Source organism: Cryptomeria japonica, chromosome 10 (genome assembly GCF_030272615.1).
Source record: "Cryptomeria japonica chromosome 10, Sugi_1.0, whole genome shotgun sequence".
NCBI classification, from domain to species: Eukaryota; Viridiplantae; Streptophyta; class Pinopsida; order Cupressales; family Cupressaceae; genus Cryptomeria; species Cryptomeria japonica.
In genome coordinates, this window is record NC_081414.1 from 217489339 (window position 1) to 217516961 (window position 27623).

Genomic DNA, 27623 nt, shown 5'->3' on the forward strand with positions numbered 1-27623 from the left:
TGGGTTTGTTTGTTAGCCTTTGCATTTTGAGTGTCGCCAGGGGATCAATAGGATGGTAGGCTTGAGCCAGGGGAGTCAGCAGGTGCCCCAGAATTAGGGTTTCTTTGAGAGTCTTCCTTAGGGCCTGGTTTTGCTCTCGTTGCTAATTGTGTCTTGCTTTGTGAGTGGGTATCATTCTTGAGGGTTTGAGTTAGGTCGAGTTGGTGAGTGATGAAGTCTGGAATGTCATCCTGATCTTCAAATGCCCTAAAATTTGGCTAAGTCTGGAATGCCCTAATCCTGAAATTTGGCTAAGTCTGGAATGTCCTGATCCTGAAATTTCACTAAGTCTGGAAAACTGAAGAATCCTCCAAAAACTAGATTTTGCAATATAACTCCTGGAGGTCCGAAACCACTCTCAAACATCCTGAAAGTATATATGGAATATAACTTAAAGTATAAGTCTTATACTTAAATGTTATATTCCATAAAATTATCCTGACGAAGAGTCCAAAATGTCAAATTTTGCTCCTGACCCTTCCAAAGGGTCCAAAGCGAATTTCACTCCTGACCCTTCTAAAGGGTCCAGAGTGAAATTCTCCATAAGACATTCTACTTTGACCAAAACCTAGAACTAATGCATTCCTAGGCTTGAATGAAGGTAAAAATGCTTGTTTGAATGAAGAAATGTGAAAATGAAGGATTCTAGCCAAGAAGGTGAATTTCGCTCTTGACCCTTCCAAAGGGTCTAGAGCGAAATTCCTTGCAAGCCTATTCTTTTGACCTTCTTTTGGCTTAAGACCTTATCCCTTGGGTGAAGGATGATGTTTAGTTACCTCTTGAGGTGATTTTGAGTTGGAAAAAGGAAGAATCAAGCCCAAATCATGATTTTCGCTCTTGACCCTTCCAAAGGGCCCAGAGCGAAAATCCTCCTAGACCTCATTTCTTTCCTTATTTGGCTAAATTTTGATGTCCAAGGCATGTTGAAAGGGAGAATGGGCATATTGAAATCCTTAAGGACGTTTGAAAGAGTTGAGGAATGAGTGTTTTACCCAAGGAAGGAAATTTCGCTCCTGACCCTTCCAAAGGGTCCAGAGCGAAATTCCTTACAAGCCTATATTTTAAACCATGCTTGAGCTTAAAACCCTGTTCCTAGGGCGAAGAGAGATGAAATTTTACCTTGCAATGAAGATTGGGATTGAAAGAATGATGATTTGGGTCTAGAAAAAGGAAATTCGCTCCTGACCCTTCCAAAGGGTCCAGAGCAAAAATCCTTAAACCCATCCTTTTCTCCAAGATTTGTGCCAAGCCATGCCTAGACCAAGGTGAGGGATGCCCTTGAGTTTGTCCTTGAATTTTGTTGTCTCAAAAAATTATGATTTTGGGCTAGAAAGGGAAATTCGCTCCTGACCCTTCCAGAGGGTCCAGGGCGAAATTGTGCAAAACCTATCTTTTCCCTTAGTTTCATGCCAAATCTAGTGTGGATTAGGATCAAAGAAGGCCTTAGGAATGACTTTGACTTAGCAATGATTATCAAATTTGAAGGAATTGAGCCAAAAAGTGATTTTCGCTCCTGACCCTTCCAAAGGGTCCAGAGCGAAAATCTTAAAATCACCTTATTTTCCTTACAAAATCATGTCAGACTTGGGTTGGATGAGAGGGGAGAAGTGTTTTCTTGCCTTGTGAGGTGGATTCAAGTTGAAATAATGGAGGAATAAGCTCAAAACAAGATTTTCGCTCCTGACCCTTCCAAAGGGTCCAGAGCGAAATTCTTGGAAACTCATATTTTCCTCTTGGAGATGGTCAAATTCTTGAGTTTTATGGCATGGTTGGATGGACTTTGATGTGTTCTTGCCTTTGAATATTGGATTGAGGTAATGGAGTAGCCAAAACAAGCTCAAAATAGGAAATTCGCTCCTGACCCTTCCAAAGGGTCCAGAGCGAAATTCCTAAGATCCCTTATTTTCCTAGCAAAATCAAGTCAAACTTGGGTTTTTATAGCTTGCATGAGTGTGAGGATTGATGTTCTTGCCCTTTTGAAGTTGGTTGAGGTTGAAAGATGGAAGAATAAGCCTAAAACAAGAATTTCGTTCCTGACCCTTCCAAAGGGTCCAGAGCGAAACTCTAAAATCTACCTATTCCTTTCAAATTTATGCTAAGCTATGCCTAGACCAAGGTAAAAGATGCCCTTGTGATTGCCCTTAAGTCGATGGTTGTCTCCAGAAGTGATGATTTTAGGCCAGAAGAGGAAATTCGCTCCTGACCCTTCCAAAGGGTCCAGGGCGAAAATCCTTTAATCACCTATTTTGCCTTGCAAAATCAAGATAAACTTGGGTTGGATGAGAGAAGAAAAGTGTTTCCTTGCCTTGTGAGGTGTGGATTGAAGTTGAAATGATGAAAAAAATGAGCTACAAACAAGAAATTCGCTCTTGACCCTTCCAAAGGGTCTAGAGTGAAAAACACTAAAACCATCCTTTTCTCCAAATTTTGTGCTAAGTCAGGCCTGGACTAGGGTGAGAAAAGCTATTTGGAATGCCTTGGAAAGATGTTTGACCTTCAAAAATGTGAATTTTGAGCTAAAGTTGGAATTTCGCTCTTGACCCTTCCAAAGGGTCTAGGGCGAAATTCTTATAGGGTCTGTTCCTGGAGAAAATCTTGGGCAAGTTTCATGTTAATATCTTTTTGTTGATGATTTAAGTTGAAAATGCTATGTTGAAATGAATTTATCATGTGTCCTTAATCATCTTTTGGTTTGTTTTGGCAGATGAAAGAAGACTAGGCCAGGACAAGGACGACTTTCTCCAGCCCAGCATCAACAAGGACGACCTTCTCTAGCCCAGCCTCATCAAGGACGACCTCTTCCAGTCCAACATTTGAAGGAAAGACAAGGTGGCATCCCAGTCATCACTCCTCCAGTCGGGTTGGTCCACTTCAGCATGTACCTACCCCGGCTATCCATTGGTCGAATATTCCAGAGAAGACATGTATCCAAATAATGCAATTATTTCATTGGCCAGAATTGAGTTTGTTGTAACAAACCCTAATTAGGGTTTTCATTGTAAAATCTCGGCCATTGATCTCAAGTTGATCTGAGCCATCGAATTGTATTGAGGGCACTATATAAGCCCTGGCTCCTCATTTGTAAAGGCTAATAGTTAGTCAATGGTTAGCTAATAGTGAATAGTCAGTTGATAGAATAGCAATTAGAATAGAAAGAGAAGGCAAGGATTGTTGCCAAGATGTTGTTGTAAAAGACTTGTAAAACTTCATTGAAGAAATGGTGAAATCTATGGGTCGATTCAACAATTTGCATGGTCTTTATACTTCTCAGATTTGATTTCATGTTATTAGATGAGTGGAAGAAATGTGTTTGATTGATGGTGAAATTAGTATATCCATACTACTAGCAGTTTGTTGATTGCAGACTTGCCTTGTGTAGTCAACTGGAATCATTCAGCTTGAGCTTAACTTCAATTGTCGCTTCTTCATTGACATGCATCAGCCTGATGGTGTTTATGCCTGTAGTGATGATTTGAACATCATAAAGCTTTCCTCCGAAGATTGCACTAACCTTGTGGAGATGGTCCTAGGATGTCAAAACAAGACTTAGTTAGAATTTCATCAAAGGTCATTCATTGCTCTTACATTCTTAGTGTCAGAATTAGATCCTTTCCTTGCCCTCATCCTTTTTCCTTTTTTAAAAAAAAAATCTAGGCTAGTGAAATCCTGTGATTCCAGGAAATCAGACGTTTAGGTTGTCAAGTGTAAGTCCCCTTGTGATTCCAGCAAAATCACATCATACCACAAAGAGCTTATCCACGAGTAGAGAACCAACATACAAGAACCTTGGAGTTGCCTCGACTGATCCTTCGGCGAGATCTTCACCAGTTGGGAAACTTTGCTCAAGAGAGGTTAAGGTACCTTTAGGTATTTTATTCTGTGTTTGCATGTGCATGAAAAACACATCAACACATCCCAGTCATCACTCCTCCAGTCGGATTGGTCCACCTCAGCGTGTCTAGATTCAATGTACCTGACTCATGGGAGATGGCACAAACTTCGATGTACCTACCCCGGTTCTCCATTGGTCGAATATTCGAGAGAAGCATGTGTCCAAATAATGCAATTATTTCATTGGCCAGAATTGAGTTTGTTGTAACAAACCCTAATTAGGGTTTTCATTGTAAAATCTTGGCCATTGATCTCAAATTGATCTGAGCCATTGAATTGTATTGAGGGCGCTATATAAGCCCTGGCTCCTCATTTGTAAAGGCTAATAGTTAGTCAATAGTTGATAGTAGGTGAATAGTTAGCTAATAGTGAATAGTCAGTTGATAGAATAGCAATTAGAGTAGGATAGCAAGAGAAGGCAAAGATTGTTGCCAAGATGTTGTTGTCAAAGACTTGTAAAACTTCATTGAAGAAATGGTGAAATCTATGGGTCGATTCAACAATTTGCATGGTCTTTATACTTCTCAGATTTGATTTCATGTTATTAGATGAGTGGAAAAAATGTGTTTGATTGATGGTGAAATTTGTATATCCATACTACTAGCAGTTTGTTGATTGCAGACTTGCGTTGTGTAGTCAACTGGAATCATTCAGCTTAAGCTTAACTTCAATTGTTGCTTCTTCATTGATATGCATCAGCCTGATGGTGTCTATGCTTGTAGCGATGATCTGAACATCATAAAGCTTTCCTCCGAAGATCGCACTAACCTTGTGGAGATGGTCTTGGGATGTCAAGACAAGACTTAGTTAGAATTTCATCAAAGGTCATTCATTGTTCCTACATTCTTAATGTCAGAATTAGATCCTTCCCTCGCCCTCATCCTTTTTTCCCTTTTTTCAAAAAATCTAGGCTAGTGAAATCCTGTGATTCCAGCAAATCAGATGTTTAGGTCGTCAAGTGTAAGTCCCTTTGTGATTCCAGCAAAATCACATCATACCACAAAGAGCTTATCCACGAGTAGAGATCCTACATAACAGGAACCTTGAAGCTTCTTCGATTGATCCTTCTGCGATATCTTCAGCATTCGGGAGCTTTATTTAAGAGAGGATAAGGTACCTTTAGGTATTTTATTTTGTGTTTGGTCGTGTACAAAATACACATCAATAGGACCATGAATAGAGCCCACTATGTCTTCAAATTTTGTATCTTAGTTTTTTTCTATTTGCAATAAGGACTAGAAACACTAGCTACGACTCTTGCTACGACTACCCTTGTCTTCCCCCCTTGTAATTTTTCCCTTCTATTAGTGCAAGGTGTGCCTTCATCTCTTGTTTTATCTCTTGTTTTGGTGTTGATACACCGTTTGTCATCACAATGAGTAATGCTCACAAGATGTTATTTGAGGCGATTGATGCCTCCATGATATAGGTTCTAGCATGTTGTCCAAACAATTTTCCCAAGTTTTGGTCCCTATACAACATATTTTCAAGTAGGGTCTCTAGCTAGGGTGACTGGTTCTTGTGATTGGTGTCAATTGGGTTGAGCTTGAGCTTGATGTGGAATGGGAACTTGATCTATAGGCCAAGGGTTCTCTATTTGCCATTGTATATAACCTACATTTACAAAATACAACATTTCAATTTTTAAATACAAAAAAATTAGCCTTAATAATTACAATGAATCAGCATAAATTTAGCATAAAATTAGTTAAATTAACATAAAACAGTTTAGATCAGCTTAAATTCAATATATAACCTAATCATTTTATTCCCCAAAAAAGGTCAAATCAGAAAAATAATTTGTTCATACGAAAATAGTGAATTCATTAAAAGAATCGGTCTAATTGAACAAAATACATTCATAAATCCAATTTTTTGGAAGTAAAATTGTAAATGCTACTAAGTTTTAGGAAAGGTTGAATTGTTTATAATCTGTATGCTAGGTTTTAGCAGCTAAAATTAAATTAAATGCTTGCAAAAAAAAGAAAAAGATAAAAAAAAGAATACTAACCTGCCTTTAAATTTGCCCTAAAAGTATTTGTAATCAGTTCAAATGGATGTAAGAGTGCTATGTAAGAAAGTTTGAGGGGCGTGGTTGTATTTATCATAGAAGCAATAATCTGCAAAAAAACGCAATTATACCCCGATTCATAGTTGAAAATCTCGGACTCGCCTTGGACTCGGCAAACCAAAATTTTGGACTCGGACTCGAACTCGTGAAAGACTCGCGAAAGACTCGGCAAAGACTCGGCAAAAAAAAAAACCGTAGTTTTACAAAAAAACATAAAGAAATTAATGCATTTAGAGAACATAAGTGCCATAATTGAAACATTACACATGTCATATGATCTACAAAGTACAAACACGCAATATTTGAAATTTCATCATTCATGGCAGCATATTCAAGTTTCAAGTTTCAACTCTAAAATGTATAATACTATAATGGCAGCATAAGTATATAAATGTTCACAAAATTACATATAATGATATGTCCAAGTCCAACTGCAAATGTGAAAAACAGCAATGTGAATGAACAAACCAAAGAGAAGACTACATCTTCCTCTTTGTATTTTTCCTAATATAGCTCAATTTTTCAGGCCCTGAGCTAGAAGTAGTAGCAGTGGGTGTTGTGGTATCTAAATGGTGAGATGATTCTTCTTCAAAGTCATAGTCCTCATCATCATCCTCATCTTCGTCCTCATCTTCATCCAATCTTGCTCCTTCTGCATCTTGTGCTGCTCCTCTCTCTATTTCTGCAATTTCTTCTTCGGTAAGGAGGACATCATCACCATCATTTTGTTCATTCATGGTCCAATCACCATATGGATCAATTTCATCCAAGTCAATGGCCTCATGTGAAACACCCTCCACCTGTCTAACTCGAAGGTGAAGGTTGTACCGAACAAATACTAGATCATTGAGCCGCTTTTGTGACAATCTATTTCTCTTCTTTGTGTGAATGCTTTCAAAGACACTCCAATTTCGTTCACACCCAGAAGCACTGCATGGCTGAGACAAAACACGGATAGCTATCTTTTGAAGATTAGGCGTGCCGGCACCATAATTCTCCCACCATAAATCTACAAAAAACATTTAGAAATATTAGAATTGAGAAAAAAATGTAACAATCAAGTTTGTAGGTTTTTTCTTGCACTATTGAACTAAGTTCCTAAATGTTTTACCTGGTTGTTGTTTTCCTCTCCTATCAATTGCTAGTTGTGATGAGAAGAGTCTCCCCTCTGCACTTTTGTAGATCTTGAACAATGGAATGAACATTTCCAAATTTAGAAATAGATACTAGATAGTCAAAGTGTCAAACTCAAATTCAATAATGAACATTTCCGAATTCATAAATAAAGATAGGGCAATTGCAAATGTCAAATCTCACCTCCAACTCATCAAGAACTTTGTCTCTCAACTCAGGATCAGGTGTCATCTTATCAATGCATGTAATAACACCTGCCATGACCTCCTCATCAGCCCTAAATGAATCAGAGAAGTAGAATTTCGGGTTCAAAAAGTAGGCGAAGGCATGTATCGGTTGGTGGAGTTGGTTTGTCCACCTACAATCAATGATGCGCCAAAAGATTTCACATTTTCTTGCATTTCCACGATAGTAATGTGAAATGGCCTCTTTGGCCCTATCCATGGCCTCATAAATGAAACCCATTGGCATGCCCTCTCCATCCACCATACGAAGAACCCTCACCAAAGGTTCTGTCACCTAAAAAAATTAAAACAAATTTTAAATTAGTACAAAATCAACCCCTAAAAAATAAAATCAGCAAATAGACAAGATTGTATAAACTTTACTTTTGTGTTTGTTACTTACCGCAATCAACTCCTCTCCACTTTTATTGAACCCTTCATCAAAAACAATGGTCACAATCTTCTCTGCTTCAGGTCTTTTGGAGTATGCAGACCCCAACCAAGCATCTGACACAAACATCTGCTTAAGATGAGGAATGGCACTAAGAATACTCTGCAAAGTGATGAAGTGGCTAACAAATCGTGTCACTCCAGGTCGCACAAGGTCCTTGCCATTTGTGTGTTTTCTCATCAAAGCAAGCACCCAAGTATGGTTGTAGATGAATTTGGTGACACTTTTTGCATCTTCAACCACCTTCTTCACCCATCCAATCTTCCCAATGTCCTCTAGCACCAAGTCCAAGCAATGTGTAGCACAAGGACTCCATGTAATCGAAGGATGCCTCTGCATAAGCATTCTACCTGCAGATACATATGCAGCTGCGTTGTCCGTGATAATTTGGACAACATTCTCAACTCCAACTTCCCGAACCACACCATCCAACAGATTACACAAAGTCTCTGCATTTTTTATTTCATTTGAGGCATCAACAGACTTTATGAATACCATTGCACCATTTGAAGCCACCAAGAAGTTGAGAAGAGTCCTATTCCGTCCATCTGTCCATCCATCAGATAAAATGCTGCATCCTTTTCTCTTCCAATACCTTTTCTGATCATCAACCACACCTTCTGTATTTTTCACAGCTTTCTCTAGCAATGGCCCACTGAAGTCATGACCTGTTGGGGCCTTAAACCCCTTACCCGCCACTGTACATGCATTAACAAAACTTTCCCAATACACATTGTTTGCTGCATTGAAATATAGATTATTGTAAAACCAAAAGTTTGAAGCTGCTATCCGTGCTTGTTCATGCTTCTCTCTATTCCATCCTGTACCTTCAAGTGAAGGTTGTGCACCTGGAACATTGCGTGGTACAAAAAAATTAGGGTCTGATCTAACAGGAGTGCCACTAGCCTCACCCTCATTGTCACCAAAAGATGAAAGTGACTGACGACCCCGACTGTGACCAATGGGGCCCGAAGTGGACAATGTGGGATTCATTGCAGCTGCCATGGCTTCTCTTGTTTTTTGCCTTTCTTCCTTATGCATATCATTCTCAGCAAGAATGGCCTTCATCTCTCTAATAATTTCAGGAGTTGATTTGGGGCATGCCTCCACACCATATCCAGGTATTTGTGCAAGGTGGTATTTTAATCTATTGATTCCACCAGTCATCCATCTTGTGCATTCGGTGCAAGTGACCTCCCCCTTTTTGCTTCCTGCAATCCCATATTTCCAAGCTTTATCTCTTTGTCTTCCTGACCTTGGGGTTGCCCTTGGAGTTGAATTTGCCATTGCTGATTTAACATGAAAAAAAAAAATCAGCAGGGTTTTATGGAAAATCAACAAAAAAAATGACAATGAATCATTTGGGAAAAATAGCATTCAAAAACAAGAAAAAAAAAGAGGAAATAACTTAGGAAAGAAAATAGAAAAAAATTTGGCAGCATATCCCCTTGTTTTTCAAGATTTTTTTCAGTTTCAAAACAATGAAATGATTCAATTAAAAAAAAAAAATAAAGAGAAAAATCCTTACCTAGATCTCTCTTGCTGATTTTTCCTTCTTCCCTCTACTCCTCCAAACCCTTCTAACCTGCTCCAGCCAAAAAAAAACCAAAATGAAGTCAAAAAATTAAAAAAAAACTCGTTTTTAACCCTCACGGGTGCGTTTTTCTGGGCCCGCGAGTCCCCGTGAAAGACTCGCGAGTCCCTGTGAAAGATTCGCGCGAGTCTTTCACAGGGACTCGCCTGGACTCGCCATGCGAGTCCTAGGCAAGTCGACTCGCGGCGCCAAAGGACTCGCGAGTCCGTGGCGAGTCCGAGGTGAGTCGGAGAGTTTTAAAACTATGCCCCGATTAATTGGGAATTGTCATTGGAGTCGATTTTTTGAAAAAATCGTGTTTCAAATGTCAACAATTTTCAACGACTTTATCTGCATTTAAATCATTCAATTAATTGGTAAAAATCTTGGAAAAAAATTAGAAACCCTAAAATTGACGCAAAAACCCAAAAAACCCACGAATTGTTAAAACCTAGGAAACGCCTATTTAGCGGCCTGCACGACATATCTACTTCACAACTGGTTGGGAAACAACGAAAATTCATGTGAAAGAGCTCCAAGACGGGATGAACCGACGGTGTTTTGCAAATTTGGCCAGCACAACAAAGTTAAATGTTGCGAATTTGTTGTAAATCTTGCTGGGTATGTTGAAAGCTCAATACCAGTATTGCCCTTAATTTTTTTAATTTATTGTGAAATTATCAATAGTATCTTTTGTTTTGTTCAATTTTTTATGCCTGTTTGTAAAGATTTGTTCTATTTCTGTAGACATATACGAACTGATAAAAATGTGGCTAGAATGTTGTTATATTTCATCTTTATTTGTGTCTTCTTTAATTATTAAATTATTGTTTTATTGTGGAAGTTTTCTGTTTCTATTTTGAGTTCAATTATAATCATATGATTTATAGCAGCATATGATTTATGGCATACTTGTTAAGATCAATTTTAGTAGAATTGAAATGGGTACTTTTCTTTACATCCATCACAATCAAGAAATAGCAGAGGACATTCAGAAATCTGTTTTGTATTGAAACATAGGAGATTTGTGACATTAGACACAAATAATGACTGATGACAAAGTGACTCCAGACTAGCACACTTCTGTTAATAAATAGAGAACACAAATACGTACTTAAATAAGTTCTGACCTTATGGATTGGTCATGCTGCAATACAACTCGACTCTGCATGATATTTCAGAAATCCTTTATCAAGCAAATCTTTAGCATTACAATGAATGGAACACCCATTATATTTCAGAATTAGAGTTTAATTCAGTTGAGCCGAGCCATGAGCCAAATTTGAATGGAGTATTTGAATTATATATGTCTTTGATTTATAAATCTATGAGAGAATTGATTTCTTATTTTTTATTTTCATTTATATGTTTTCGTTTTTTTATTTCATTTACATTTTTATAATGTAGGCAATAGGATATCGACATGTAGCATAGAAATGAATAAAGTTTAGAAATAGAACATTGCAATGCCAATAATGATGCAATAGGATATTGAGATGTAGCATAGAAATGAACAAAGTTCAGAAGTTAAAGTTTGAGTGTAATGTGTTTGGAGATCTGATTATTGATCACAATGCCACGTCAAAAAGACTTTGTGTGGACGCATTGCACACTAGTTCCTAGTAGCATGAAGATCAAGTGCAATTGGTGTTAAGATGAGATTAGTGGTGGAATTTATTGTTTCAAATGATATTTGTCAAAAGAATGAGGAAATAACATCGAGACATGCAAAAGATGCCTTGTAGAGTCTCGTATCAGGCAAAACAATCTTTTGAAGGGATTGCTGAGAGTAAGGCCAAAAAGGGGTTTCAAGGAATTTGGGTCAGACCATACTTCTATAGCACGTGGACCAAACACAGTGGAGGAAACATTAATACTTTCTTCCAACCTCGTACTACACTAGGATCACAACCACTTTGGAGAGTATATGATGGAAGAAAACTGTCACTAAACAAGCCAAGAAGACAGTTGGTAATTTTTGGTACTCCTCTAACTTGGCATTCCATGTTTTCAGAAATTCATATTAGCAACTTATGGTAGATAGCATTGCAGTTGTAGGTCCTGGGTTTGAAGCCCCATCTTATGAGTCATTGAGGGTTGGTATGCTCAAAGATGCAGTACATGATGTTGAAGATGTTGTAAAAGAACATCAGTTACAGTGGGTTAAAACAAGCTACAACATTATGTCGGATGGCTGGATAGATAGAAGGAACCAAACTCTTATTGGCTTCCTTGTTTCTTGTGAGATTGACACTATTTTTTTGGAATCTGTGGATGCATCTAATATATTGAAATCCACAGTTGCAGTTGTAGGTCCTGGGTTTTAAGCCCCATCTTATGAGTCATTGAGGGTTGGTATGCTCAAAGATGCAGTACATGATGTTGAAGATGTTGTAAAAGAACATCAGTTACAGTGGGTTAAAACAAGCTGCAACATTATGTCGGATGGCTGGATAGATAGAAGGAACCAAACTCTTATTGGCTTCCTTGTTTCTTGTGAGATTGACACTATTTTTTTGGAATCCGTGGATGCATCTAATATATTGAAATCCACAGTTGCATTGTTTGAGATGTATGACACAGTAGTTATGGATGTAGGGCCACAAAATGTAGTTCAATTTATCACAGACAATGCTATTGCTCTTTGGAGATTTTTGACAGATAAATACCCCTCCTCGGAGACTTCTGACAGATAAATACCTTTCTATGTTTTTTACACAATGTGCAACACACTACCTTGATCTAATCTTAGAGGACATTAGAAAAATTGAATGGATTAAAGAGGCATTGTAAAAGGCTCACAAGGTTACCAAATTTATTTATAATCACACAAGGATTTTGGCTATAATGCGTTTTTCACGGGAGGCAAGGAGCTAGTTCGACTAGGGGTGACAAGATTTGCAACACACTTGCATTGTAGAAACTATGTGAGCAAAAAAGTGATTAGAGTCAAATGTTTTTAGTTGAGTGGATGGAGTTTAGCTTCACAATTCAAACACATGGCATAGTAGTGGCAAAGTACATTTATTCTACCAGCTTTTGGGAATCGATTGAGCAAATTGTAGAATTTTTAGAGCCTCTAGTAAAAGTCTTGAGACTAGTTGATGGGAAAAACCCTCCATGGGATGTGTATTGGGCAATGGATAGGGCCAAGGAGGTGATAAGGAGTAAGCTAGGAAATAAGAGGGAGAGGTACATGCCGTTGTGGGACATAATTGATAGGAGATGGAATGGATAGATGCACACTTCTCTCCATGCTGCAAGATACTTGCTTGCTCAATCCTTTGTTATTCTACAAGACTTTATTCATGGATGACAAAATATCCATGAATGACAAAATATCCATGAATGAAGTTTTGTAGAATAACAAAGGATTGAGCAAGTATTTTGCAGCATGGAGAGGAGTGTGGATCTATGCATCTCATTTTGGTCTGTGCATCCCATTTCCTATCAATTATGTTCCACAATAGTATGTACCTCTCTCTGTTATTTCCCAACTTACTCCTTATCGCCTCTTTGGCTCTATCCATGGCCTCATACACATCCCATGGGGGGTTTTTCCCCATCCATTAATCTCAAGACTTTTATTGGAGGCTTTGAAAATTTTACAATTTGTTCAATCAATTCTCAAAAGCTAGTAGAATACATGTGCTGGTAAAATACATGTACTCTGCCACTGCTCTGTCATTTGCTTGATTTGTGGAGTCAAACTCCATCCACTCAGTTGAAACAAACATTTGCTTCAAATCACTTTTTTGCTCACATAGTTTCTGCAATGCAAGGAAGTGTGTTTCAAATCTTGTCACCCTTAGTCGAACTAGCCCTTGCCTCTTGTGAAAGAGCACATTATAGCCAAAATCCTCGTGTGAGTATAAATAAATTTGGTAACTTTGTGGGCTTTCTGCAATGCCTCCTTTACCCATTCAATTTTTCCAATGTCCTCTAGGGTTAGATCAAGACAATTTATCAATCAGAAGTCTCCTAGCAGCAATACAAGTAACAACATTGTTTGTGATAAATTGAAACACATTTTGTTGCCCTACATCCATAAGTACCGTGTCATACATTTCAAACAATGCAGTTGTGGATTTCATTATATTAGATACATCCACAGATTCCAAAAAAATAGTGCCAATCTCACAAGAGACAAATAATTTAATGAGAGTTAGGTTCCTTGTATTTGTCCAACCATCTGACATAATGTAGTAATAGCCACTGTAATCGATGCTCTTTTACAACATTTTCAACATCATGTACTGCATCTTTGAGCATACAAACCCTCAATGACTCATAAGAAGGGGCTTGAAACCCAAGACCTACAGCTGCAATGGCATCTACCATAGGTTGCCAATATGGATTTCTGGAAGCATGGAATGCCAAGCTAGAGAAATACCATAAATTACCAATTGCCTTCTTGACTTGTTTAGTGACGGTTTTTCTCTATCTTGTGCTCTCCAAAGTGGTTTGTGATTCTGGTGCAGTACGAGGTTGGAAGAAAGTATTAACATTTCCTCCACCTATGTTTGGTCCATGTGTTGTAGAAGTAGGTGCTGATCCAGATTCCTTGAAACCTCCATCTTCTCCATCCTCCTCACTCAAACGGTTCCTCCTAACATCTGCAGAACTAGAGCCTAGTTCGATCCCAATTCGCCTAGTTCGATCCCAATTCTTGTCTTTTTGGTTTTACTCTCAGCAATAATCTGCCTGATACAAGACATATACATGGTATTCTTTGCATATCTTGGTGTTATTTCCTCATTCTTTTGATAAATGCCATTTGAAGCGATAAATTCCACCATTGACATCATTTAGACACCAATCGCACTTGACCTTCATGCTACCAAGAAGTGGTGTGCAATGTGTCCATGCAAAGGTTTTTTGACGTGGCATTGTGATCAATAATCAAATCTGCAAAAGCATTTTAATTCGGAATTTCAGCATTTCAATAGATAATTTTAAAGATACGAGTTTTTATGACTACAATCAAATGTTATGAGTGGACCAAAAAGACAATTGTGAAGGCTTTTATATTGCATAAAAGAGGGAAAGGTTCAAATACAAGAGGGTCAAGTGATGCACACCCAATACGAACAGTACATAAAGGAAATAGGAAGAACAACCAATTTGTAATAATAAATAATGTAAACATAAAAAACAATCTCTATAACTTTTGAAGAGAGATCTCATACGCTGAATTGGTTTCTTATCATGCTATTAGAGAGTGGACTATTTTAGCATAAATCAGTAGATTGGTTTCTCACTTCAAAGTGACCCTAAAAATATGCACATAAGACACAAAGACCTTTTTGTTCTTTTGCTAATTTACTCAATCGCACCTTTGACAATATTGAATTGACTACGGGCAGCGGATGCAACAAAATGGGCAGTGGATGCAGCAGCAAAGGTGGAGGCAAAAGGCAATTTATCACTATGGGCTTCATTGGATGTTCATGATATGCCTAGGGATAATATTGTTCCTCAACGAGAATTGCCATACCTCTTTGTTATTGACACCAAGGTTAAAGGGTTGGTCAAATGATTTCCTAAGAGCTTGACAACTCCATTGTAGGCATTTTTCAGTGGTTAACAATCATTTTTGATGGCAAATTGGTAAAGGGAATTTGCTTTGAAAAATGCCTACAAAGCAAATTCCTTTAACAAAGCAAGCAAATTGGTGCCATCAAAAAGGATTGTTATCTAGGCATTTTTCAGTGGTTAATAGCCCAGCAACTGATTTCTAGTTAAGCTGTCCACTTTCCACCAGGCTATACATGTACTTGTTGGTATGATTTGAAGCTTGGATGAGATTTTTGGTGGTTTTTGAGGCTGCATGATAGGTGGTGTCAGGTAGCAGATTTGGTGTCAAAAAATGAAGATATGAATTTTTAAAGCCATTTGCCCTAGCATGATCTTGTGCTTGTTTGCTGTTTCAGAGATTTTAAATCAAGTTTTTAACCTTGGAATGGTTGTATTTTGCTGGATGAGGCTGGTTTAAAGGATACAAGCAGCCTAGGAGAGTTTCCTTGTGTTGAGAGGAGCTAAATAAGCCTATCACTACAGCTGGGAGGCTTGTAAAAGGTGACGAAATTCCATTTTGGCATTTGCTGTTGGCTGTCTACACTTAGGAACGGCTACAGCAGGTTTGCAATGGCTTTGTAATGGGTTCAATTCAAGGTATTTAAATGGCTTTATAGATTTTGCATTTCCTGATGAGATCAAGAGGCATCCGAGAGTGCATCTTCTTCTTTATCTCAAAGTCATCTTGTACATTCATCCAAAAATCTTCTACTTGAGACACATGCCTATACTTCCTTCCAGCCATTTCTTCTACATTACCACGAGGATCAAAGTTCTCTCTAGAGGCAAATGGTGTAGACAAATAGAGAGATAACTCCCAAGTGTAATGGAATTAGTGATGACAGCTCCATGTTTGTACCTCAAGGATCTGGTACATGCTAACAATTGCCTTGCCACCTCAAGAAGTACTATCCTATCTATGGGATAATGTGGTAACATATAAGGAGGAGAAGGACATACTTGGATCCTTATATATGTGAACTTGGGAAATTGAATAAACCATGCTCCATATTGTTTAACTAGTTCTTGCGCGTCTTGAGACAACCTTTGATGAATTCCTCCTTGTAGAGTCCTGGTGATGTGCATTGTGAAAGTATTGTTGATCAATCTATAGTGTTGTTTAGGTGGATGATGCAATATCTTATAAGAATCACAAACCCTTATCTCTTTGGGCCCTCTTCCAACTCGGCCTCTATGTGGTAGTCCTGCATATTCATAGCTTCTTGCTAAAGAATATATGATATATGAGCTCATGTGGAATGACTTGGTTGGAATCAACCTTCTCAATTGTACATCTAAGTAATTACCTATGATCCTTGCCCAATTAATCATTCCTTTCCCTTGAATAATGATTTGAATGAAAAAGAACATCCACTTGTCAAATCAAAAGGCTTGAGGAGCTCCTACAACTCGGCCAAGCAAGGTTATCATATCTCTAAATTCTTCTTGAAAGTCAATTCGATGTGGCCCATTAGGTATCTTGTTCAAGTGAGGTCTACTCTTTTGCAACCAATCCATGTTTATGATTGATAGGCACGCGTCAGGATCATCTTCATAAATTGACTTGGTTCCTTCTAGACTTCTATAGATCATGTCTCTCTGTTCTGGTAGATGGAAGGCTTAACTTATGGCTCTTTCTGATAGGTAGGCAAGAACAGTTCCATCCTCAGCTACAATCGTCCTTGAGTGTGAATCATAATGCTTGGCGCACTCGATCATCAATTCATGACATCGAACTGTAGGAGGGAAGCCTGCCTTGATGATGGCGCTCTCTATTATCCTCTTGGCTATAGGTGACGGTTTGCCAATGTATGGTGCCTCATGAAACTTCTTCACATTGAAATTTCCTAGATTTGTGTCTCCAATGTTGCTCCACCGGGATGTAATCTTGGTCTCCAAGTCATCACTCTTTTGGTCTTCTTTGATGAGAGCTTGCCTTGATGATGATCCACTTGCCTTAGGTGCTGCCATGATTTACCTGTGAGAGGCGGTCAAGTTAGGATCTTGGTGAATTATTAATGCATTAAAACCTATAAACTGAACCTTGCATCAAATATGAAATTAATTACTAAAAGGGTTCTAATTGACTTTGACAAAAATCATTACCAATCTAAACTAGACCTGCTCCTGTCCTTAAATCTGTCTAAATGATGAACTTACCTCTGATTTAAAAACTTTATCCTAAAGAAATCTGATTAATGGTGACTGCTAATGTTCAAGAATTCGCTGTCCTTTCAATCTCTTGCTGTTCAAATGATGAATTCCGCATACCAATCTGCTAGACTTTGACTTTGTTGATGTCTCCTTATTCGATTTGCCTTGCTAATGATTTAATTCTGCTGTCTTGAATTCGAAATCTGCTGACTGCTGAAGGAGTACGCTCAATAAAATTTGCTGATGATAGTGTTTTGTTTTGATGTTAGAATGATCTTGCGAATTCCCTTTATATATGCGATCTAGGCTAAGGATATGTCTCTTAGAATGTAAGGACAACCTGATTTTGTGTGAATAAAAATGTAAATTATTTTTCATGATGCTGTCCGACTTGGTAAAGTTTACTTTCCTTTCAATCAATTTGAATTTTGAATTTCTTTGGGCTGCAAAATACTTGCTTTATAGGATTTCGCTTGGGAACTCATGCAAGTTACATACATTTCGGTCTAAACAGTGATTTTGCTCCATGTCCTTGTTAAGGATAAGCCCTAAATGGTCAAGTTAGCTCTCTGTCCTTTCCAAGGACAGGACCTATGTGGAAAAATCCCCCTGTCCTTCCCAAGGACAAGACTTAGATGACAAATTCGCTCATCGTCCTTCTCAAGGACAAGATCTAAATGAAACTTTTCGCTCCTTGACCATGATTAAATAAAATATTTCTGAACTATCATTAAAATATTACTATCATTAAAATATTTCACAACCCTTGACATAGATTCTTTAATGCTGGTTCATTAATTTGGTTATATTCAATTCATTTAGGAATTAATTATTAGCATTGTTATTTTGTTGAAAATTAGTTTTTGTTAAACCCAAGGCAGGACTGAGAGGGTGGGTGAATCAGTCCAAAATAAAAATTAAATGCACCACATAAATAACTAAGACGGGGATGTGGTTGGAAATGTCCCTACATGCATGAGATGTTCCTCCACAGTCTCCAAGCATCTCCAGAAGTCTCCCGCTCACGATAAAATAAAAAAGAAGAAACGAAGCATATATATTCAAGAGAATGATATCTCTCAACATATCTTTTACAGGTTTTTCAAAATAAGGATATTCTAGTTTCTAGGACAATGCAAAAGTTTAGAACAAACAAGAAATAACCCAAATTGGAATGAACAAAAAAGCTGGCTTTGAAAAAAAACCACAACAAGAGATAGAAAAATTACATAATAGAGGACTCTATTACAAGGGGAATTCTACCTTGTATAGTAGTATGCCCAACAAGAAATAGAATTCCCTATTTCTATCCAATATCATCTTGACATAGATTCTTTTCTCTAGTGCATCATATTTTTTTCAAAAGTTTTAAATAAATTTTTTTCTGTAGTGACCTCTTGTAGGTCAGTCTGTGTTTCCATTTCCTTAAGTAATGGTTTTCCTTGTTCAACTGTTATTTGTTGTTCTATTTGTTGCTCTGTTTATGTCTTTGCCTATTGCCTTGTGTTATCATCTGCCGGTTTTTCTTTATAAACCATATTTTAGTAGACACAACTTTTCAAATTTATTGAAAAATATATATTTATAGTTCAACAGATAATAAAATTAATATCCATGGTATTCTATCTAATGTAAGCCAGTCAAGAGATAAATAAGTGTTTGAGCATCATCAAATAGGAAGGGAGATTTAAACATACTAAATATCATCTTGACATAGATTCTTTTCATAAATTGGAATTTTGAATTTCTTTGGGCTGCAAAATACTTGCTTTATAGGATTTCGCTTGGGAACTCATGCAAGTTACATACATTTCGGTCTAAACAGTGATTTTGCTCCATGTCCTTGTTAAGGATAAGCCCTAAATGGTCAAGTTAGCTCTCTGTCCTTTCCAAGGACAGGACCTATGTGGAAAAATCCCTCTCTGTCCTTCCCAAGGACAAGACTTAGATGACAAATTCGCTCATCGTCCTTCTCAAGGACAAGATCTAAATGAAACTTTTCGCTCCTTGACCTTACCAAGGACAGGACCTATACTAAATTATCGTTGGCTGGCCTTTGCAAGGTACGCACACATTAACTTGTCTCATTTTATTTGGGAATCAAGATTAAGACAAGGAGTTCGCTCTACGTCCTTCATAAGGATAGGCCCTATAGTGATTGAATTCGCTCTATGACCGGCCTAAGAACAAGACATATAATGCATTTCGCTCTGTGTCCTCGATGAGGACATGACCTAAAACAATATTTCGCTCTTTGACCTTGCTAAGAACAAGCTCAAATCGCTCTTGGACCCTTCTAAGGATATAATCAAATGCTTAATTTCGCTCCAAAACCACGGTAAGGACAAGGTATAACAAACTCGCTCCAAAACACTTTCTAAGTTCGGTCAACCATCAACAAGGAGAACAACTTCGCCCAATGTCCCTTCCAAGGATAGGACATATATATCATTTTCGCTCAAAGACCTTCTCAAGGACAAAGTCAAGAGGTGAATTCGCTCTAAGACCAAGGTATGGACAAGGTCAAGATATGAGGATTTCACTCAAGAACAAAATCAAGATAGGAGAATTTCGCTCACCATACTTGGTAAGGACAAGATCAAGATAAAATTCGCTCCATGACCTTCCTAAGGACATGACCTTTATGACAAGATTTTGGCAAATTGTCTTAAGGACATGAAATTCACCCCTTCCTTTTGCATCAGCTTAAGTTCTCAACCTCTTCATATGAAAACATCATAAATTCAGCCTCCCAAGAATGCATATATAAGAAATTCGCTCTGTGACCTTCAGAAGGACGAGACTTCAAGTTTGCTCTAGGACCTGAGCAAGGTACAAGTCAATACACTTAGGCAAATTTCAATCCAATGATGATTTTGATGGAGACCTTATTCTCAAATTGGGGCAATGTAGGTAACCCTATGATTAACACTTGACTTGACTCTTCAACTTTGCTTGACAATTCACTCCACTCATTCACTAGAAAAGAGCATAGAGAGAGAAAAATACTCCTAGAGAGGGCAAAACCTAAAAAAAAGAGAGGGGTCCCCATCTTGATGGGGCGATGTGTGATGTGGTCACAACAGTCTTCATCCACCATGGCTGCGCAATGGCCTTGGGACTATTACCAACATTGCTTTCACCATCATAACATTCCTTGTTCTGTAAATAGACTTGTCTTCACCAAGATTTGTCTATTTACATGGTCTTTTCTTAACAAATGAGGCACTGTCATTTTGATCATTTCCAATCTCTCTCTGCTACCACGAAGTGTACCTCTTTTACTACATTATGTGCAGGGAGTGGAGATTATCTGCATCTCCTCCTGGATAAGATTCTCCTTGTTCACAATTACCCTTATTAGTGATAACTTTTACACGCTTGACTGTCTTCTTTTACTATACTGAACCAAAGACAGGTTCTTCAAGCTTTTACCAGAGTTTATTGCAGGGAAGCTGATTCTCACAAGAATATTCAATAGATCTACCTTGCGTCAAAACTTTTCCTTATTTACTGTCACTGTTACCTCTGATTTCTTTACTGTCCTTCTAAGGGTTGCAACATTACTGTCCCTTAGCCTTTCATGGGCTGTACTCTTGATGATAGTCCAAATATGTTTCATGAGAAGAACTCTATGCTATGCTCGGAATCTTGATTGTCTTTGAGTCCTCTCCATAACTCTAGGATTGCCACTGTGTTTTAAGTGACCTCTGCCCCTTAAAATCTTTCTCAGAACTCTCTATATGGCCTCCACCAATGTGACAGCCCATTGATCCATAGGCGTACCATGACCTCTGTCCTTGTCCTGACAGTGGAACACCCTTTTGCTTTCATTATGACTTTATTCATGGGGGTTTGAGTCTTGTGTTACTGTTTTTTTCTTGATTGTCTTTGCTCATGACATTGGTGCATAACAGTGTTCTTTGCTGCATCATTTCATTGATATCCACTACCTTCATTGCTCTAAAAGTGATCTACTACTCATTGAAAACAGTGAACTACCATTGAACAGTTATATATTCCTAATTTGAAGCCTTGATTGTGTGACTGTCTTTACATGACCTCTGTGTTGGTTGTGAACTGTGATCATCAATATTGCTTGCTCTATTCCTGATCTTATGTAAAACTTCACAGTATTATTTTAAAAGTTGCTTCTTTCAACACTTAGGTCATTATCTAGAGACACGACAAGGGACCAATGACTGTACCTTTAGCATTACATTATATATATTGTTTATCTTCAATGCTAGGCCTGCAACAATGTCTTTACTATCATCTTGCTTACAGTCTTCTCTCTTATCATGGTACATAATGCCTGTGTATCCACTGTCATTGTTGAGGAATCTGCTGTCTCTGTCTTAGCTTCAATTGCCTTCATCGTGGAGTTTTGGTTGCAACAATGAAGACTGCAATCTCTGTTATAACTGTGACCCTCTTTTTGTGGTACTCGCTGCTTTATTGTCTTCTTTGTAGATCTTCCTTTAAGAGAACTCTGCCTTATGTATTATGACTGTCCTATCTCCATCTTATGATTGCAACCATGATTTTTCTTGGTGATCTTGGGACTGCTATGACTGATTTGTATTATTTGGTTTTGCAGCTTATGACAGTGAATAAACACTTTTGATCTTTCATTGTTTCTTTGCCCTAAAACTGCTATCTTTGTTTTCAATTTGAAAGGCACACATTTGTCTCAGATTTTCAATCACCACATCTCTCTCAGCAAACCCCAACTAAATTGCTGTGCTATGGATAAAATCTGCTCATAAAATGGTTCTGATTGCCCTTAATGCGTGGGTTCTACCTGTTGCAACTTTATCAACACTCCCCTTATGCATGCAACATGTCAAGCTACTCCTATGTGGCTATTATGTGATGTTCTTCAGTATACCCTTGTCTGCAGCCATCACTATAGCTTCATCTGGACCTTAAAAGATTGAACCAACAGTCTTAGGGTTTCTCCTTGCATAGAACAGTCCACGTGAGTGGCCTTATGCATGCAACGTGTCAAGCTACTCCTTTTATGTGGCTATAAATGTTCTTCAGTATTACCCTTGTCTGCAGCGACCACCATAGCTTCATCTGGAGCTTAAAAGATTGAACCAACAGTCTTAGGGTTTCTCCTTGCATAGAACAGTCCATGTGAGTGGACCAAATCACAGTTAACCCAATCTCCTTGACAATGGTTCAACTTTTATCCACGGGCTCTGACCATAGTTAAGGTAGTTTGAACTGAAAATGAACTTTCCCTCCAAAACATGGTCTTTTCTACTTTTTTGCAAACAATTCAGTCAAAACAAGTTCAATGGTGACAACGTGGACAAAACCAATCAACTTCAACTCTTCATACAAATCTTTTTGACTCCTACTTTGTAGGCTTTTAATCCTTTTGACATGTTAGCCATTAATTTTCCCCTTTTTCCTCCCTTGTCGCGGCTTGTCTGAGTTTCTTAACCTCTGTCGTGGCATTCTTCACTTATAGAATGGCCCGATCACCCGACATGCTTAGAGGAGTTTGCGAGAAGTTGGCGTCATTAGAAAGTCGGACTTGTGGGTTCTCATCGAAACAAGTTCGAGGATTGCGAGCTTGTCCAATCTTCCGATCCTCCGACATCTTTTATATTGTGATTAAGGCTGGGGTTTTTCAAAGCTTTAAGAGACATCTTTATCTTCGATTTCAAAGCAAGGACATTTTGGTGATGTAACCTCAGGTTATTTTTGTAACTTGCTTGAGTGGCTACACGGGTGGAGGAAAAGATAGAATCATGCTCGAATGCCGTCGAAATTAAATGAGCCTGTTAGGTTGATAAGAATAACTTCTTGCCGTTCCTCCTTCTGCCTCATGAACTGCCACGTCATGCACTGCTTCCAGGGAGCAAATCAAGGGAAGATTCACAAAGTACCATCGTTAATGGCTTTCAAGCAATTAAGGACACGAAAAAGGTGGCGGCATGCGTTACTACGTTTGATGCTGCCATTTTTTGCAGCTAACATTAAAGATAGCTAAAAAAAGAAAATTGTCATGACTTGTCCGTATCAGAATGGTTTTGCCTCATGACGGTGAGTTGCCATTTCACAACCCAGATTTGAATTGGCCAGAGAGAGCAGGAAGATATTGTCCGATTTTTTACGATGTTTTGCATGGAAAGCACAAATTGATTTCAGTGAATATAGGAAGGCGGTCACTATATTAGAAAAGATTGCAGAGCAAGCTGAAAATCACAAACAACGCTTGCAGGGTGAGCTCGCAGTAGGAAAGAATCGGGATAACCACATTCAACAAGATGGTGCTTAAGGCTAAGAAAGGTCCTTTGGTGCAATCAGACGTCAAATATTTGTAGGATGATATTCTTCTTGACATGAGTGACTACGTCCGGGCAACTAATACTTGATACTTGATGAAGATAAATTCAACGAAGTCCTATGGGTGCTGATTGAAGAGGAAATGAAAGTGGACAGGATTGACCGTCAAATTGCAGGGCAAGATCTAGTGCCTGATGAAGAAGAATGAGCATGAAGTTAATAGTCCATGAATAGGGTTTATTGAGTGATTTATTGTTTTCTTTAATAGCATGTTTAAAACGGTTGTTTTTAAAACCGTTACCTTTAAGAAACCGTTTTCTTGAAAATGGAAAAGACTTGGGGTAATAGTTATAAGTTAATCGTAGTTTTAAGGGGATCTTTTTTGGGCAGACTTTGTTTTACTTTGAAGAGCAAAAACTTCTTTTAATATATTTCTGTTCTACTGTTTTGAATATAGATAAATTGCTAGTGGCTTTCAGATATTCGTAATCTTTGAATTATGATGTGTGGATGCTTTCCGTTCTTTTGAATGGTTATTAGTGGATGAATTGAGATGGTGAATGGTTTTAATTTTTTGTTGCTGCAAAGATATTATCTGTGAATGATATTTTGTGGTAATCTAGTTAATTCAAAATTTGGAAAGTCTAAAAAGTGTTTTTTGTTTTATGCATGCCTTTACAAACCTTTCTGGTTAAAAGTTATTTCCTTATTTGCTTTTTGGTTAAAAGCATTTCAGTTAATTCTTTATTCATCAAATATCATCTGAAGGTAGCTGCCACCTTGTAAAATAAGCAGAGAATCAATCAGTAGATAGTTTGTTTAGACTGGTTCAACTGTGGTTACATTTGTCACCTTTGTGGGTGTGAGAATATAGAGTTAGGTGATAAATCTGTCAACTAACATGACATAAGAAATACTTAAACACAAAAAATTATTGTAAAGCTATTTTTGACATGAAGGCAAAAATAGGCAACAGTAACAAGAGTGGACATCTGAGTAACCTTCCAGATATCTAGGTAATGCTACCTCTGATCTCTTGACAAGCAGTTGGATAAGTTAAGTTAAATTTGTTTAATAGTAACTGAAACATATATTTTTGGAAGGGCTTTGAGAAATAATGAAATGCATTTGAGGAAAAGGATCACTGCATGAGTAGTTGTCATTTAAGTCACAATAAAAGTTAAAAGTTTTTAAGTGATTAAATATTTGCAGACATCAGTAAATGTGGCAAGTCTAATTTTTTCAAAAAATAATAAACAGGTTTATATTATCAGTTGTACTGATACACAAGTTTATGATAAATTTAGTGGAATAGAACTATATTTTTTCATATCAAACATTAGAAAATGTTTTCTGGACATTTGTCCATTTGGCAAATTTAATTTTGTAAACTTTGTAAATTTGTCCATATGCCAAAAGATATCCTACGAAGTTCCTTTTCATGCTAGCAGCTACAGCTTTAGTCATCAGCTAAGTTGCACAAATCTGGAAATAGGTGAGGTTTCTGATAGGAAGTATCTTAGAAAATGTAAGGGAACATGAAACAACAAGGGAAACAATTAGTTAAAAGCTAATTGGAATGAATAGGAATTCAAGTATTTATTTTCCTCTCCAGTACTAATTTATAAGAGCATTTTTGATCCGTTCTTCTAAGTTAAATAGCTTTTTGTCTCACAATCCTCAAATTTTCTGGAAATGTTAGAGAGATAAATTTCCAGAATGGTCCTGAATATTTTCCAAATTAAGAAATGGCACAAAAACTGTTTCCAGAAGTTTCCAGGGGCGTTTCAGTATGTTCCAGAAATGGTAACCAGCCCCTGCTCAGAAGTTTCCTGCAACATTGATCATTAGAAATAAGTTCTCCATTTATTGTCTCCTTGATATCATGATAATTGAAAAGTCCTAAGCACGCATATTACTCATGCTATGTGCAAATTATTGTAATACATGGAGAGACTTTGGAGGGTGTGATATATATTAATTGTACTAAATGATTAATTATGACCACAATCTTTTCTGTCATTAATTGTCATCCATCTCTATATCTTAAATGTGTTCTCTACACATTCTATTTCTTTAACTTACAACATACTTGTGAATTCTTTCCTTGTCACAAGCTTCCACGTTTACAGAAAATAATAATTATTTTCTTTGCTCTGATTTTGGATATCAAAGGATCTCCATGGCATACCCTTATATTTGAATGAAGGTTGAGGAGATACATCTTCATTGACTTTGGCATTCCCTCAGCAATGTCATGGTCAAAACTGTGAATTGTATTTTTGAACATGGGAATAAACATGATTGGAGCAATGAATATCAACTCGAGTTTGATATCTGGTGTATGTGAATATTGAAGTTGAAACTTGGAAGTCAAGCATCTGTTTGCATCCTCAACTGCAGCCTTGATATTCTCATAATTACTAACATGCCTCTAGAGAAGAGCCTCAAGACACTTGGAGTTGGAGTTGGAAGTCAGATGACCATTTTATCCTTAACCACCACCTTGATGTTTCCATGAATACTTGAGGATACCTGTGTCTAACAGTCAACTCAACTACTGAAAAATGTGACTTGAGCATTCTGATTAACTTTTCGTTGAATTGTAGTATTAATCAATCTTGGAGCAGTGAATATCAACATAGTTAATCACCTGGGTCTATGAAACTTAAAGCTGTGAGTCAAACATCCATGTGCATCCTTAATATTGGCCCAAGTGCTACCAGCTTTCTTGAGTTTAGTGCACATCTAATGGCCTGGGTCTTGAAAATATCCACGTGCATCCTTAACCACAGTGTTGATATTGTTATAACTTATACCTATAAGTATTGCTGGCCTTTTTGAAGTCGCCAGTTAACTCAACTACCAAAAATGTGATGCAAGCGCTATCAGACCATTTCATTAAACTTTTTATTGAATTCTGGTATAAGCTATTGAATGGAAACTCGTAGATACACTATGTATTTCACAAAATTCATATTCACTTATTTTTGTCTTGGCATTTGGAATTTTGGATTAGGATTCTGCACTGGAACCTGTATATGTGTTACATCCTTGGTTTTCTCATTGGTGCTTTTAACTTTTTTCTTATATATGTCAGAAGCCTTCTGGATTCATTATAACTGAAAGACCTTCTAAGTAGGGTACTTGGGATAAGTGTTCCACTTAGCTTTCCCTTCAATCTGTTAAATTGTGCTAGTATCAAGCTTCTATCTACAAAATTCTTTATGACAATTTGATTCCTGCATGGGTTAACTTTATCAACCATAAGAGTTAGAATATCCACCTTAGAAACCTCCTTGATCTTCTGTATTTTAACTAATCAGTTTGTTAAGATCACAGGATCAGCTTAGTATCGCTGTTATGCAAATCCAAGTTATTGTTCATCAATACTTATAATTTTTTTAAAAATTGGGTCTTAATTCAGGGTCTATTTATTTGCTCCAGTTCTCCATATAATTTGTTTAAACCACCTGTGAATGAATATTAAAGTATTATTAATATTTAGTATGTAATGGTCATTTAGTCTTTAGCAGGGCTGCAGGGAGATGCGTCTTTGATCTCCTGGGACATGTCTCGGGGACCTTGACATGTTTTTTGTACTGGAAATGTGTGCGGAGACATCCCTACCTGCAGGAAATGTCCCGCCAATGTTTCCTTCTGTTTCACACATTCTATTATGGATCTTCTATTCTTGATATTCTCTGCGATATTCGCACATTCATTTCATTTGGTTTTACTAAGAGATATGCAATGAACATTGAATATATATTGTTGTGTATATGTTTGGCAGACTTCAAGAAAAACTCGATGCAGATCTCTTTCTTCTTCTCCCTTCACCTTTCCACTGGCATTTTTCATAGGCCTAAAAGTACCTAGATAAAGAATGATTTACTATGTCAAATGAAATAAGGTTTTGCGTCCAAGTATTAGAAATTGGCTTTTGAGATTATTAGTATGGAAACAACTTTGCTACAAAGTTTATACTTGATAAGTGGACGACTTCTAAATTTTTTTCCCATTTTATTTGGGCACTTTAAGTGTATAAATCTACTGTTTGAGGTTTAGCATAATAAAGATGGAGGGACATTCATATGGTTTATTTATATGTATTATAAGTGGTAGATTTGGAGGGTCATCTAAAATATGCATAAGAAAGGATCAAAAGTTAAATTAGTATGATTAATTTTCCACTTATAATTGTGT

At 37.4% G+C, this 27623-nt stretch overlaps 1 protein-coding gene across 1 annotated transcript in view; it reads left to right on the forward strand.

Annotated features, from left to right (window-relative positions):
* LOC131859501 (actin-related protein 6-like) overlaps nucleotides 1–27297 on the forward strand; it is a 39396-nt gene extending 12099 nt beyond the window's left edge. The window contains exon 2 of the mRNA XM_059213324.1: nucleotides 27211–27297. Within this exon, the coding sequence (XP_059069307.1) occupies nucleotides 27211–27280 (70 nt within the window). The 3' untranslated portion in view covers nucleotides 27281–27297. The remainder of the gene's footprint in view (nucleotides 1–27210) is intronic.
* The last annotated feature ends 326 nt before the right edge of the window (nucleotides 27298–27623 follow it).